This window comes from Thunnus thynnus, chromosome 3 (assembly GCF_963924715.1).
Source record: "Thunnus thynnus chromosome 3, fThuThy2.1, whole genome shotgun sequence".
Classification (NCBI taxonomy): Eukaryota; Metazoa; Chordata; class Actinopteri; order Scombriformes; family Scombridae; genus Thunnus; species Thunnus thynnus.
Genome location: NC_089519.1, coordinates 9,458,816 through 9,473,942, shown reverse-complemented (window position 1 = coordinate 9,473,942; position 15,127 = coordinate 9,458,816). Strand labels below are relative to the sequence as shown.

Below are 15,127 nucleotides of genomic sequence, written 5' to 3'. Positions count from 1 at the left end.
CGAGTTTGTTCATATTATTAGAGTTTGCATCAACTTCCTGATGCATTTAAAATACATTGAAAAACTCCCCCTTTTTCTCGTGCCTTTCATTAATTAAAGCTTTGTTGCTGAGCCCCTTAACCTGTTTTTAGCACTTTATTGATTATTACACTTCTTTCTTGTTGCTTATGGAATTTCTTATGGACTTGTCTACTTCCACTTGTTTCTTACTTTATATAATATAAAAAACAAAACCTTCTGTCTAGCGCTCCTTCTCATCACACTTATACCTGGTCAGCTACTTGAGAATTTCTACCATGGCTCTAACACTTGATTGTTTTGTCTCACTTATGTGAGTGAACCAAAACTGTAAAGTTGCCATTTATAAAACCAAGACAATGAGCTTAAAGACCCTAAGATTATTTTCTATATTAAACATGTATGCATTGTAACTATATTGCTTGTCTATAACTGATAGTTATAATGTATTTTATTGCCATGTTTAGAGCTCTTTAAATTCCCTCTATGACTTGTTTTGCTCTGCTCACAAGCAGTTAATCAAAGCTATTATTGACTATTTATGTCATGTTTTATTCATTCAGTCCATTTCTATTTGAGCCAATTACTCAACCTTATTGTCAGGAGTTCAGTAAAGTGAAAAGTTTAATATTCAACCAATTGAATATACTCTTGTGTCTGAGCAGACGGCTTGTTTATAAAATATGAGGTGTACTTTGGAGTTCAAATTATATTTATGTGTATTTATGACTGTTAAATATAAATATATGACATGAATATTCAGGCTGAGGTTAAGTTTAGCCCACAGATTTGCTCCAGTGCTGCCGTGCCACACAGTCTGCGTGTTGTTCTGATGTTTCATGCCAGTAGGAAATGTGAAGTGATGACGTGGTGAAACAGTGAAGTTATTCTGGCTATGTCGGCTCACACTGAGCTGTACTGGCAGACTGGGATGTTGCTGTCTGACTGGCGTGAGCTGTGAATCAGCTAGTTGATCTTTTGTTAGAGACAGACTGGTCTGGATCAGTCTATGTGTGTGTGTGTGTGTGTGTGTGTGGGTATACGTGTGTCACTTTCAAGAAAAGAACAACACATAAAGTTTAAAAGAGACATCCATAAATTCAACAACCTTTTTATTTTTTCCCCACTTTCAATCTTTCACAATTAAAAATGAGTATTTTTTTTGTAACCATTTTGCATATCCACGTGAAGTATAGCAATACAGAATCACTTCTGGACAAGCCTTAATCAGTTTTTTTTTTTCTTCCATTTTCATAAAGCCTTTTGGCGAACAACAAAGGTTATACAGTAACACAGAGTACAAATGGTAACTGGGCATAGGGTAGCATGGGTAAATACACAGCACAACCAGGAAGAGCACAGAGCAAAATGACACAACAGGATGACAGAAAAATACATATAATAATAGCCAAAATAATAATCCAATATAATAGAAAATAACAATATTAATAAAATAATAATAAAATAATGACAGCAGTATACAAGAGATAGAGAGACAACTTTACATTTATACATAGTGGCCAGAGGCAGGCACCAGGAAGTGAAACAGTTAAACTTGTACAGACTGTATGATCTACTGCAGCTACTGTAGCTAAAACAACTCAGTGCGGAGGTGAGTGGGATCGTTAAGACATTGGTCTATGTGGGGACGAGGGACAACACAATAAAGAGGCACCTTATGAAGAGAGAGCAGCTTTGCTGGTTGCGACTAGAGAGCCATTTCATTTATTAGACAGACAACTTTTGTCTGGAAAATACAGATGTGTTGATTTTGTCAAAGGGCTGGCAAATGAGGCTCACCTTGTGCTTGTCAGGTTTTGCCAACAGCAATGTGTGACTGCATAGCCTTGACTGATATGCTCAGAACTGGCCTTGACTGTTTTAACAGTTTTCAGTGATGAAGAGCTTGGATCACCTGAACGAGGAAATGATCCATACATCTGAAAAAAGTGTACCTTTGTTTTAAATTTTTTTTTTTTTTTTTTTTTTTACAAGTTGTGGCTCATACTTTCAGTTGAAAGAAAATCTTTGAGGCATTTTCTAGACAAAGAGGGACTGTACAAGGTGTCTCAACAAGAACAAACTGATCACCTTTAAATCTACGACTTCTGTATCCCATTGTTTTTTGTTGTTTTTGCCACATTTTTCTTCTTAAAATATATACTCCATATATGCAAATTTATATGTCACAGTAATATACAATCTAAGTGCTTCAGAAGTGAAAAGGACTTTTGTGCAGATGGTAAAGAGAGTGGAGGATTAAATCGCACAGATGTTTTCAGAGGGAGGAAGAATGTAACTGCGCCAAAAAAGGGAGACACTAAAGGAAGGATGTGTATTCTTTGGTCAAAGAAATGTTCCCGTAATGCCACAATAAGCGTATATACGCTGGCCAGCCACCAAGGCAGTTTACAATGATGAATAATTGAACAATGTTTGAATTTCCCACGAGAGGAATATCCCAGACTCTAGCTCCAGAGAGTTTCATTCTGTTCCCTCACTCTTTAAGTGATGTATCATTTTAATCGGAGGGATGTGTGGGAGGTAGGAGAGAATAAAGGGAAAGGGGAAAAGGTGACACAGTGAAACTCGATGGTGAAATCACATCCTATCTACACCTCACACAGACCACTTGCTTCTTTACTGTTCTGTAGGGTGGCGATGTGACCGTAGTTGTAGTTGCCTGTCTGCTGTAGACAACAGAGAGGTGACAAAGAGTTGCTTAAGCTGCTCTTATTTGTCCTTAATCTCGCCTCTTATTGCGTCCACCCCTCCCGCTGCTGGATCCCTTTTTTCCTCCCTCCTTTTTCGCCTCCGCCCTCTCATTCATCTGAGGTTTGACCTCGTCTGCATACTCAGTCTCATTCTCCTCCTTGCTCTCCCCGTTGGCCTGGCTGTTGTGAGGGTTGTTGGGGAGAGCCAAGTAAGGGTGTTGGGGCAAGGTGGGGGAGGGGGACATGGAGATGCTGACCGGTCCCTCCACCTGTGATCTAGCTGCCCCATTTGAAAGAGCTCTGTACTTTAGGCGGAGCTTGTGGGGCAGGGCAGTGCCTTTGACCTCAGCTTGGCACTCACCGTGCAAACCGATAGCCCCCGCCGGCTTCTGGTGGTAGCTGCTGATGTCTGAGGAGGACGAGGAGGGGGACTCGTCATCTGTGGAGCCCTCCTTGTCAGAGCTACGGGGGTCGCCATCGCTGGATGAGGTGTCTTTAGCAGAGGAATTCTCCTGGTAGAAACCGTCAGCCCGGGGGCCTCCCTCGTAGGTGAGCACCGGGGGCTCTTCGTCCAGTGTGTTGAGGTAGCCGTTGTGCTGTGGGAAGGAGGACTTGCCCTCCTCAGTGCTGTGGATCAGATCAGGGGCAAAGGGGTTCTGGTGGCTTTCAGCGTGATGATGACTGCTCTCCTGACTCTGGTAGCTGTAAAGTCCATTATGGTTCTCATGTTGCTGCTGGGCGTTGGGATTGTACCTGTGTTGCAGCTCCTCTGCTGACTCAGCATGACCATTGGTGTATTCATACTGCGGTGAGTCCATGGTCTTTGTCCTCTCTAGCTTCTCAGCAACCTCTCTGATAGTCACTGAGCAGTCAGAGAACTTGGAGGTCAAGGTGTGCTGGCCATGCTGTTGCAGTCTGCTCTGCTGGGATTGCTGGTCCTCTGGCCTCTGGCTCTCCATGGGGTAACAGCCACTGCTGGAGCGGTACAAGATGACGCTCCTCTGTGCAGAGGTGGCCTGAGGAGGTGGGCTGGAGGCCTCCATGTGACACTGCTGTTGGTGGTGCTGGTAGTCCATGGCACCATCAGCCAATGAGGAGCTCTGCTGGTGAGGAGAAACCAGAGCAGTGTGGTTGCCATGGTTAACCCCATTGGGCATCACATTAACAATGCCACTGGGAATCCCGCTGCTTTCCAGTCTGGCCATCTCCATACTTGAGGGCTCCTTCTTTATGCTGTAGCCCATTGGTTCAGGGCTGTCTCTGGAGGAACCGTCAGACATGTCAGAGACGGAGCCCCTCGGGGAGTACTTGTGGAGCGTGCTGTGGTGCTCACCACGGCTCGACTGTTCAGTCTCAGAGGAGTCAGAATTCAGCATCACCTGGGATGCACTGGAGTAGCCGCTGCTTGAGAGGTAGGCATTACTGTTGGGGGTGCCGTTGCTGCTCCCATTGCTACTAGTGTTACCACTAGCAGCACTGCTGGAGATCTGCTGACTTTTCTCCATGTAGGAGGCTGTGCTGATGAGGCCAAAGCGCAACTTGAGCTGAAGGAGTTCCGTTTTTAGACGAACGTTCTCCTCATTCAGTGCCATGACCCGGTTCTCTAGCACCATGTCATTGAGGCGACGCTTTTCCCTTGAGCGCTTGGCAGCTTCATTGTTCTTCCGCCGTTTTTCCCAGTAGGAATCATCTTTTTTCTCATCAGAGATGAACTCCCGCTTGCGACGGGACGCCACAGAGGCCTTGGGACCTTTAGCCTGGCGGCTGATCCGTGCTCCACCTTCTGAAGGGGATGGGATACTCCCATTGTAGGGAGAAAAACTGTCCACTTCCATGGCGTTTTTGTTGCTGGTGGATGGGAGGTGTATACTCAGACTCTCCATTTTTTCCCAGCTGGGAGCCAGAGTGTAATTCTGGCAAAGGGCAAAGGGGGGGAAGGGAAAAGATGTATAACAATATAAGCCAACCGCTCTATTACAACGGAGTTTGACCTATGTTGCGGGATCAGCAAAAACTTCTGGATGAGGTATTTGTGCTCCTCTAAGAGACAGCCTCATTGATTTCTGTTACTTATTTTTCAAAATCAAAATGTTCAAGTGTCCAAATTAGCCAAGAAGATTAAAAAGAGATGGAACTCCACAAAAACCTCAGACATAATAATAATAATAAATACTAATACATTAATTTATACAGCACTTTTCTTAGTGAAACTCAAAGTGCTACAGTATTAATAGCATAGAACTTTTTTAAAAGTTTTATTAAACTAGTCTTCTGAACGAAGAACTGAAAAAAAAGAAACAAGTTTGTATTTTGAGAAAAGAGTCTTTCAGCTGTCTTGGCAAATAGTTCAAAGCAGTCTCCAAAGTCTTGCTGGAGTTGATTTTGAGTTTCTCGGCGTCTTCCTCAATCTTCAGGAGAGCTGTGATGCCTGTCAGGCTGCTGCCCTGCTTTTCTGTGTCTTACAGAGGATGTAGGTCAGTCCGTTTACTTCGGGGCTCCCTGAGGATCCAGCTTCAGTGCTGCTGTTTGCTGACCACTAACTGGGTTATGGAGACAGAGAGAGAGAGAGGGAGAGAGAGAGTTAGATTAGTTATAAAAAAAACACTGTAGCTCATTGTGGCATATATTCACATTTCAGTCAGGTCAAATTAGATTTATAAAGTGCTGTACAAAGGTGGAGTCCACTTGGTATCACCTGTAAGGCTTGAGATCAATATGCTATCAGTTTATCACAACACAACTTCTGCCAATGACAACTTCTGTCTATGACATAAGCCCCAAAGTTACACAATGTTTGTCTTTCATGTCTTTGTTTCCTTGACTTTACAGGGAGGAGGAGAAGGAGGGGGAGGAGGAGGAGGAGGAGGGTGGATCAGAACAGAGGTGAACAGACAGTTCTGCGGCTGTGTGCCGCTACTGCAGAGCTGTTGTGTAAGACAGAGCGCTGTCATAGTCAGATAACGAGGACTGAGGCAGGCTGACCTGGTGCCAGCTCTGCAGAGACTGACAGATAAATGGCTGAGGAACGCAGGGAGGGTACAAAGAGGCAGCTGTGCAGAACGCCTCAAACTATTTGTGGTTGACAGGTCTGACGTATCATCACACATACTCTGTGATACATTTAGTATGGTGTGAGTTGAAACGAATTATGTGTAATTATAATATCTGAACATTTAGTCTCTCAAAAGTTATCATGAGGGTCTACAAAGACAGTGGAGAACGCAGAAAATGTTATTGGCTGAGATGGGCCTGTGGGAGTCATCAAAGTTAGTGACACATCTGACAGCTGATAACATCGGTGTCAGGCTGCCTATGTGTGTACTGTATGTGTGTCTCCGTCACAGTGGCAAAGTCTCGGTTTCTCTGGTAGTCGTCACACTGTCTGTATTACACAACACTGCAAGCTACTGAGCTTCCTTATACAGTGTCAACATCGTAGCTCAACAGGAAGTCTTGCCCACCCAAAATGTCTTGCTCCATAAAGTTAACAATAATACTGAAGGCAGTGCGGATGTTGACGGCAGTCCCACGTTATGTAATAACTAGATCTGCTCTCGTTTTAGGCCAGATTCTTCTGGTTCTCTCACTGCACAGCATTACACAGTTGATATGCAGTAATTAATAACACGTCATTACACTGTGCTCTGGAGTCTGTTAAAACATGACAGCATCACAAACACAATGTAATATCTAGGTCACTGTGCCTGCGGTTAACAATGACTCTTATGGTGTCAATTTTCATTTTGCAACACTGAAATTCAACACAAATAGAAAGTTTTATAATCTGTGATGTTTTTATTCGTCTTTTATTGCTACAATTTCTGCTATTTTTTAAAGCGCCCAAATTCAAACACCGAAATCATTGAAGCACAATTACAGTTTAATGGACACTAAGTTGTCTGAAGGAATTCAATTTCAATCTGTCCAGTTTTACCACAGTTCAGCCAATTTTTTACTCTTGAATCAATGCAATAATTGAAATGCAGAATAGGAGCACAAGTACAAAAATAATAGCTTAGTACAAGAATAATGTTAAGAATTCATGTTATGCAAAAAACAGAATTCCTGCTGAACGTTTTCTGCTTGTTTTTGACTCAGAAACAAAAATGTATATATTAAGCATCAGTTAAGGTGTGTCCTATAGGTGTTTCCCTCTTTGAAAACTGCAAAGGTGAAGTCTGGAAGGGAACAATGCAAAGGAATTTGGGGTTGCCGCTGATAATACAACAAGCAGCTCCTGATCCCCACTCATGTAATCCATCTCATGTTCTCTCTGTATAGTAAAGCCTGGAAAATGAGACCAGACATGGCGCGAGCAGCGAAAGCAGACCTGAACAAAGAAGCTCCACCGACTGTTGTTTGCTGACTGCGACGGCGAAAGGGCAAAAAAAAGCACAATCCAATCCCAAAAGGAATAGAACAAAAGTGCTCCGGTTGAATGAAACTGACTCACAGTGACCTTCTTTCACTGTGCTGCAGTGTATTGTCCCCGTATCAAAAACCACTTACATTATAAACCACTTATATTAGCCTAATTCGCACCAGCGAGCCAATGCCACATAACTATTTAATCTAGTGAGCCTAGTCTTCTCCAGACTGGTTACCGCATTTCTCTGCTTCCCCTGGAGACAATGGCCCTGTTACATAATCTCAAATTTAAAAAAAAACACAAACAGTGACCTTGAAACAGCTTAACTAACGCTGTAAATAATTAACCATTTATTTACTCGCGCATGTTCTGTCGTAACTCAGGGACTAAGTCTAGGCATGCTGCAGGCTGTTCTTCAAATTGAATTTTCCCTTCACTGGCAAAACTAGGTTTTTTTGCGATCTCTTGTTTGTCCCCCTTTTTTCAAAGAACTAGAGTAAAGCTACGCTGAACAGAAAGGGATTAGGACACAACCACCAACAGATGTGGAAAAATGTAGGGTCAGCCCCCCCCCCTTCTCTCTCTCCCCAGCCCTGAATAATTTTCATAAAGACTTGGAGGGGAGGGGCGGGCAGGGAGGGGGGGGGCGTGAAACAAAGGCGGGCGGGAAGGAAGCATGCATACGTCTGCGCTGTCCCACTGACCTAGAAACGACGCTAAGCAGTAAACACTCCTCCTGTCTTTGACGGTGCGCCATAAAATAGGTCAGTGGGACTGCAAGGGAGGGAGGGCAGGAGAGAGAAACAGAGTATTAGAGTGCACTCTAAAAATAGAGCAACAGAAAGAGGTGAGGGAGGGAGGAAGCAGAAGAGGTATGGGGTGACGGGAGGAATTCAGTTGGTGGAAATGAGATTTCTCCTGCAGCGGGAGGAATAAAACAGACAAATGTGGACACGTCACCAGCCTAAAAATCAGATTACAAAAGCTCTCCCTCCCCCCCCGTGATTTTCATGCAACATTAATTCCTGTACGCTCTAGAAACCACTACGACACCTATGCTGCGTATATAAAAATATGCATCCGAAGCAGATGAAAAAACGGTAGTGAGAGATCGGGAGACGGCATTGACGTCAGAGCACACGCCCATCTCTGCAGCCAAATTCACACATAACAGCCTCTCTCTCTCTCAGGACTGCATGGGGAGGGGCTGCTGTTGTTGCTCGTAACGTACGTGCTCTGAATTTCTCTTGTTGCGGTGCAAAGCTTGTGTAACACATGCATATTACATAGCAGCAGAAGCTACAGGTTACTGCCCTGCAATCTCTCCTTTCACTGCCCTCTCTGTGCATGCCATGCTCTGAATAAAAGCCAAGACTAACAGCTACAAAATACTTCCAACCTAAAAGGAGATGATGGAAATGGCACATTGTGTGACAGGATTATTCCCCATTAAAAAGAATGATTCACTGCAGCTACTGTGGGCAGTTTGCTCTCTGTGTTTAAGTCTGAGGAAAATGTAGCTGTGAATCTGTTCCCAGGCACTTGCTGCCCGGGAAGGAATGCTTCACCTCTGACCCCCTCTGAGGCAAGTGTGAGTAAAACACACGGCATCCTCTTTCCCCCTCCTCCATCTTTTAAGTGATCCAACACCACACACGTGGAGGGGCCCGAGCTAGGAGCCTCCATTTCGCCCTGCGGCTTTGTGTCACGAAAACAAAACTAGGAGACAGGAATCCAGACATTCCAGGTCACTTAGAGAGTCCTATACCAGTGCGTGCCATTTAACACTTCCTCTGAGTAATATGTGACTGAAAACATTCCGACCTGTACAAATGATTCGTGGAAGAATACTAAAACTTTCAGATTAAAGTGTTGAGAAACTAGATTTTATACATTTATAATATCCTGTTTACAGTTTTAAACTCCCTGCAAATGTTTTTGTAATTAGTCATACAACAGCATGTGACCTACATCTTTTTCACTTAGATCTGATTCCCTGCAACATCTGCAATTAATATTTATTATATGTGGGCACTGCAGAGACAGGTATGTATCTTTACTTATAAGGCTTTAGCTACTTACAGTTAGTAGATAAGTGCTGTGCAGATTCATAAAGGAACATTAGCAAAAGTTAAGAAACAAATTAATAGATTAACAGCCATTAAAGTTAATAAAGTCTGCATGAATCTGTGGTCTTGTATTCCTAAGAGTGACGGACAGAGGACAGAGTGGTCAAAGTAGTCCACGACTTGCCCCCTATACCTCATGTGTCTCCTCACCCAGATACAGGTCTGACCTATATTCAGAAAGCTGGCTGGGACAGAGCAATGCAGACGGCTCTGAAACCAGACCAGCTGGCAGCAGGCGGACTAAGAGCTCACCAGAACTCTGCCTGCCTCGCCAGACAGGGGTTTCCATGCATTGCATCACATCCTGGTTGTTCATTTGTTATTCTAATTTCACAACAAAGTCACGCCACAGCCTCGCCGGGAGCTGTGGAGGCGAGCTTTGTACCTAACAAGAAAGGTTGTTATACTGGTTTTGCCTCGATCGCTTCTCATTTTTCTGTTCTCATCTTTGAGGAGGAAGATGAGTTAAACATAGCTCACAGACACTGAGCAGCTGTATTACATCATTTATGAAAGCATTTCCAAAGTGCAACTTCCACTCGTTTTTATTCAATAGGCAGGTTCATGCAGACTTTTGTGCTAAACATCTCTCTGCTTTAGAAATTAGGATTTGCTGTTAGTCTGCGTCTGAATGATGAGAAGAGAGCGCAGGGGTGTGAACGAGAATCAATTACAGGCCTCTGTGTCCCAGGAGAGAGCTGCTGTTTATTGCTTCTCCCTGCTGTGTGCTGGTTATGTCATACCCTCCAACTCTCTGAAAGCAAAGCTCTGTGCTTTACTTAACACACCTTACAAGTAAAAAAATAAAACAAATCAACTAGTGACTCACTTTTAATGGGAATCAGACATTTTGAGGTTTTTTTTTGTTTGCTCCTTTTCAACTTGAACATCTACTATGTGATGATGATGTCACCTAAAAACAGAGGCAACTAAATGATGTGCACATCTGGCGCAAGGGCAGTTAAATTATAAAAATGACTCATTTATAGATTATTTTAGCATACACTCAAGTTTTCCCCCTAATTTTTTAATTATAAAATTATATACTTGTATTTTTTTGTATATAATTTCTATTTATGTTTCCATAACATTCACTCTGACATGGATTTCAGACAGTTTTATTGAAAATATGCCATAATTAATAACCTTTAAATGAAGTAGTATCCATACTTTATTCCAGTCTAATATTTGCATCAGCCAGGCTGCTACACAGATATGAACAAGATATGATGACCTACATAAAAAAAAAACAAGTTGCACATACAAACAGCAGCACGCCACGTGCAGCAGCTGTTAGTGCACTGTGTGTCTGCATTAAGCAGACAGCAGCTGCCCCCATTCCCTGGAAAACACCATGAGGGAAATTACCTCGCCTTGACATTGAACACGTAATGTGGGACACGGCCAACCACGTTTTCCTATTCCCATTATATGTTTCGTATCAATAACGGGACGAAAAAACCGCAGCAATGCGAGCATATTAGCTTCGTGCTTTGTGGGACAAAAACAGCAGCACACGTCTCAAAGTCACGGACGGGCGCGCGGGATCTGCCGGCGGAGCTCGAGAGTCGCCATGTGAACAATAACCGGCCATAAGCATCATGTCCTCATCTCAACACGCACTCACACACACACACGAAAATCCCTCTAGCATTAAAAACACACCGAGCGGAAACTAATAGACAGGCAACATGAAACAAGAGGCAAAAAAAGCGGCAGTCAAAACATACCTTTCCATGTCCTGGAGGAGAAGATTCAGGCTTCCCCGACACAAAAGCTGTCTCGCTCCCGTGTCCTCCTTCCTTGTCCCTTTAGATGAAACCTCCCAAAAAAACGAGAGAAAAAAAGTTGTGCTCCTTTTCCTGTCGTGTTGTGGTTGAGTCAGCCGGTCGGCTTGATGCTGTTTCTGTCTCTTGGCTCGGGCTGCCTGTGTGTTGCGCGCTGCCGGACACTTTGCTCCAGTTTCTCCGGCTCCCTTTCTAGAAATATGTGTTAGTAGGTCAGCGGTTGCATAACAGCTCTTAGGCTGCCTAGTCACGTTTTTGTCCTCTATCTCTCCGCGCGAGAGTAGGCTCTATGTGTGTGACATTAGGCCGTCTCCTCTCCACCCCTCCATCCTTCCTCCACCATTAATAACCGTGTCTTCTTACACGGGAGTGGTTAAGTTTATAACAAGTTCACACAGTCACCATGTTACCGAGAGCTCCATTAATAGCATGTAACAGCATGTCCTTCAGCTGCGTGAGTGCGGGGTCACTGTTACATATCCTCTCATTCGTCATTATTGGCCTATATATTTTCTCCTGGTGATACTCTTTTGTTAATGAAGCAAATTAAGATTAAATTAATGCTCATAATGCCTGGAAAAGATCTTCAGTGTGTCACTGTCTGGGTGTCTGACTTTCACAATATTTTATTACACAACATATAATAAAAGTATTACATCAGAGTGCAAAAAAGAACCTTTGGTATAAAAGACATTCATATTATTTATGGGTTTAAGGCTTTCTTGTTAAACAGTTAATAATGATATATGATATTAATAATAAGGTGGAATAAGGTTTTGCTTCTCATTCTTTCACCGTGTTCATTTCTTTTCTGTTTTTCCAAACTTACACTTGTTTTTGTGTTTCTGAAATTCCAACAAACTTTTCTTTTCTAGCCTCTTCTGTGACAGACTGTACAACAAAGTTTGTGATACACTCCATAGATAGATAAATAGATAGATAAGTAGATTACAGCTGCAGTAAATGATTATTTCCATCACATTTTCTTGATAATTGATTAATCATTAAGTATTAAATTTAAAAAAAAATAGTGAAAAAATGGCATTCACAATTTCTTAGAGGCCACATCGGTGTCTTCAATTTGCTTGTTTTGTCAGACTAACAGTCCAAAATCTTAAGATACTCAATTCACCGACACTTATGACAAAGAAAAACAGAAAATCGTCACATATGAGAAGCTGGAACCAGAAAATGTCATTGATGATTGACTCATCGATTAATGGTTGCAGCTAGTAGATAGATACAATTAGTTTAGACTTTAATTAATGTAGACCTTGAACATATGTAATTGCACTAAATATGAGTTTTGGCAGAACTTTCACAGAACATCATGAGTCTTTTTTTCATCCTGTAATGAATGACTGTGAAACTTTATTAACACCATTTTAAGGAATATTCCCTTTTTTTCTCCCCACAATGAGGTCAGAGATCAGGGTCACACAGACACTCAGCGTCTCACTCAAGGACACATCAGCAGGCTGTCAGTAAAAAAAAAACGCCAGTTAAATTTTCCAACAGTTAAAAGTTGCTGTGTCAGCTTACTGAACTCTGTATTAACAATCTTTATGTGCATATAAGCAGAAATTCATCTTTCTGTTCCGCTTTTCTTAATATATCCTGTTGCACTTGAGAGCAAAACAGAAGCACAGATTTGAAACTGAAAATTACATCAGAATGCAAACATTTTTGCATAATATTGATGAGTTATAAAGACTGTGCCTCTTACTGTGGTGTGTAGGAGGGTAAATGTAATGATATGTGTAACCCGACTGACATCATAGTCTCAAGTAGGGCAGGATTCAGATTTTGGGAAGACTTTCCTGCAGAGACATGCAGCAGGAGTGTTATGATCTGTGTGTATGAGGCAGAACAGTTTGTTGGAGATTTATGTTCTCACCAAAACATTAATTCCACATATTTCATAAAACATAATAGATGTAATGGCTGTCCTCTATGCATTTTCTTTATTCTAGTTTTAGTTTTAGTTTTCTCTCTCAAAATCACACACTCACACGTTGTACAAATTCCCCCTGATAAGTGTTGCACTACATTCTTACTTTCAGTATGAGGTGTGTGTATCTGTAAGATCAGAGTATGTTACCAGAGTTGTGTTTGCAGTGGCAGATAACACAGTTTAACCCTTTGTTTACACATAACGCCCTGAAACTATTCTAAAAACCGAAGCTGTGATTTAGTTTTAGTTTTCCTTTTTGCTGCAGAATATAAATTTCACATTAATCGCCATTTATTAGGCTTTTTATGAACATTTAAAAATATTAGATTTATATTAGATATATATTAAAAATAATGAATAATGGATTACATCCATCTCATCTTCCTGCAAAATGGTAGCAGATTTTGTCTCATATATATTTTTTAAAAAGATAGAAGAAGAAAAACACACACCTTGAATCCCTTTATGACTACCCATTTCAGATCAAATGAAGTGAAGGAGGAGAAAACTATTTTGAGTAAATATATCATTGCAACATTATTTTTCCCTCCATCTTTCTGTTTATCTGCAGAGGAAAAGGAATTGTATTATCTGCTTAGGAGATTTCCTGTTATCCCACAAAGCCCGTTGTCCTCATCGCCACCATATTTCATGAGCAGTTACGTCAGCCCTGCTTCGTATCAGACACGCAGCCACTTCCAACCCACTTTCTCACTCACATCCCTTCCCCCTGCTTTGTCTCTACTAACACATGTGCACCTATTCACCACACACACACACACACACACACACACCACCATCATCACCACCATTAGACCATGTTAGGGAAACGGCGGCCTTGAACTTGTCTAGCTCCTCCCCCCCCTCCACCAGTCCTCTGTTAAAACCACCAACCCCCAACACACTCCTCCATCTCTCCAGCTGCCTCTGCATGCAGGCATTCCCTTGGCAACTGTGTTGTGGTGGTGCCTGCCTAGCAACCAGAAGGCTCTCACTCCTTCCTATTTGGCTTATGGCAGAGGGGGTTGCAGACAGGGCTGGATGAAGATTGATCACAGGCAAATGACCTGATGTGTATCTGTTGTTGTTGTTCTGCAGAGAGAGAGAGAGAGAGAGATTCAGGGCCTGAAGAGCAGATCTAACTTGACCTATTTCACCTCCATCAGCATAATTTTTATTGGTTTTCTTTAAACAAGGTCATGCAAATGCTTTTTTTAGCCCATGCCTCATGCCTGCACTGCAATTTGTAAATGAAAACAGATCATTTGAAGGTGTGAGTCCAGCATTTCCAGCACAAAATGACTGTACATCCTTTGCTTATTCTCCATTTGCAGCATGTGCTACTACAGTAGGCACAAAGAGGAGGAAACGACCTCTGTAGTAACACTGTTGTGAATGAATGAATGGATGAATGAGAGTCAGTGATCCATGGTGATGAAGGCACTTGGCGCCACCTGGTGTTGATTTTTTTTTTTAAATCACTGAATACTGTGAAAGGAAATATTCAGGGATGTGTTACTGTAATGCAGATTAAGGACATCCTGTTAAGTGAGTCACATTCTCTGACAAATATTAAAAATTCATTGCAGCTTCCTGCCCCCCCCTCCCCCACCCCGCAACTATCAGAACATATTTCACAGCCACTTCTCTGATGTCTTTCAGCAGATTTGTACTCCTCCAGGTGTGAATGTATTCTGAACCTGTAGCCTTCACTTCCATATGAGCCAATCAGTCTCCACCACAGCTGCTTCAATGCTAAAAATAGCTTTCCTACCGCTGACGTGATAGATGACTCATGCATGAGTCTCGCCCTTCTCCCTGCATCCATACACCACCCCTCAGTCCGTGGCACTGTCCGACAACCCATCGGCCCCCCTTCATTTCAGTAACTGTAGTTTAGTATGGGTGCACTAACACCAGGATGATATTTAAAGCGACAGACGATGTCACAGTGATGACAGGCAGGCTGTAAAGGACACAAATGACATCAGTTAAGCTGAAAAAGAAACTTGTGACATATTCATATTCTTGCGCAGTGCACCATAGCTCTCTCCTTTTTTTTTACACAAGCCACACTGAATCTTTCATCTAATGCAAAATGCAGTTTAAAAACACTTAAAACTGTCTTGCATGTTGCATGTTGATGGCTGTATCTC

The 15,127-nt window shown here is 42.4% G+C and overlaps 1 protein-coding gene across 1 annotated transcript; it reads right to left on the bottom strand.

Annotated features, from left to right (window-relative positions):
- Positions 1–1,113: 1,113 nt before the first annotated feature.
- Positions 1,114–11,378, bottom strand: LOC137179043 (nuclear factor interleukin-3-regulated protein-like). Its single transcript, XM_067584039.1, has 2 exons — positions 10,961–11,378; positions 1,114–5,272 (listed from the first exon to the last, which is right to left on the bottom strand). Exon 2 carries the CDS (start codon positions 4,613–4,615, stop codon positions 2,762–2,764), a length of 1,854 nt encoding a protein of 617 aa, XP_067440140.1. The 5' UTR covers positions 4,616–5,272; positions 10,961–11,378; the 3' UTR covers positions 1,114–2,761.
- Positions 11,379–15,127: the final 3,749 nt, after the last annotated feature.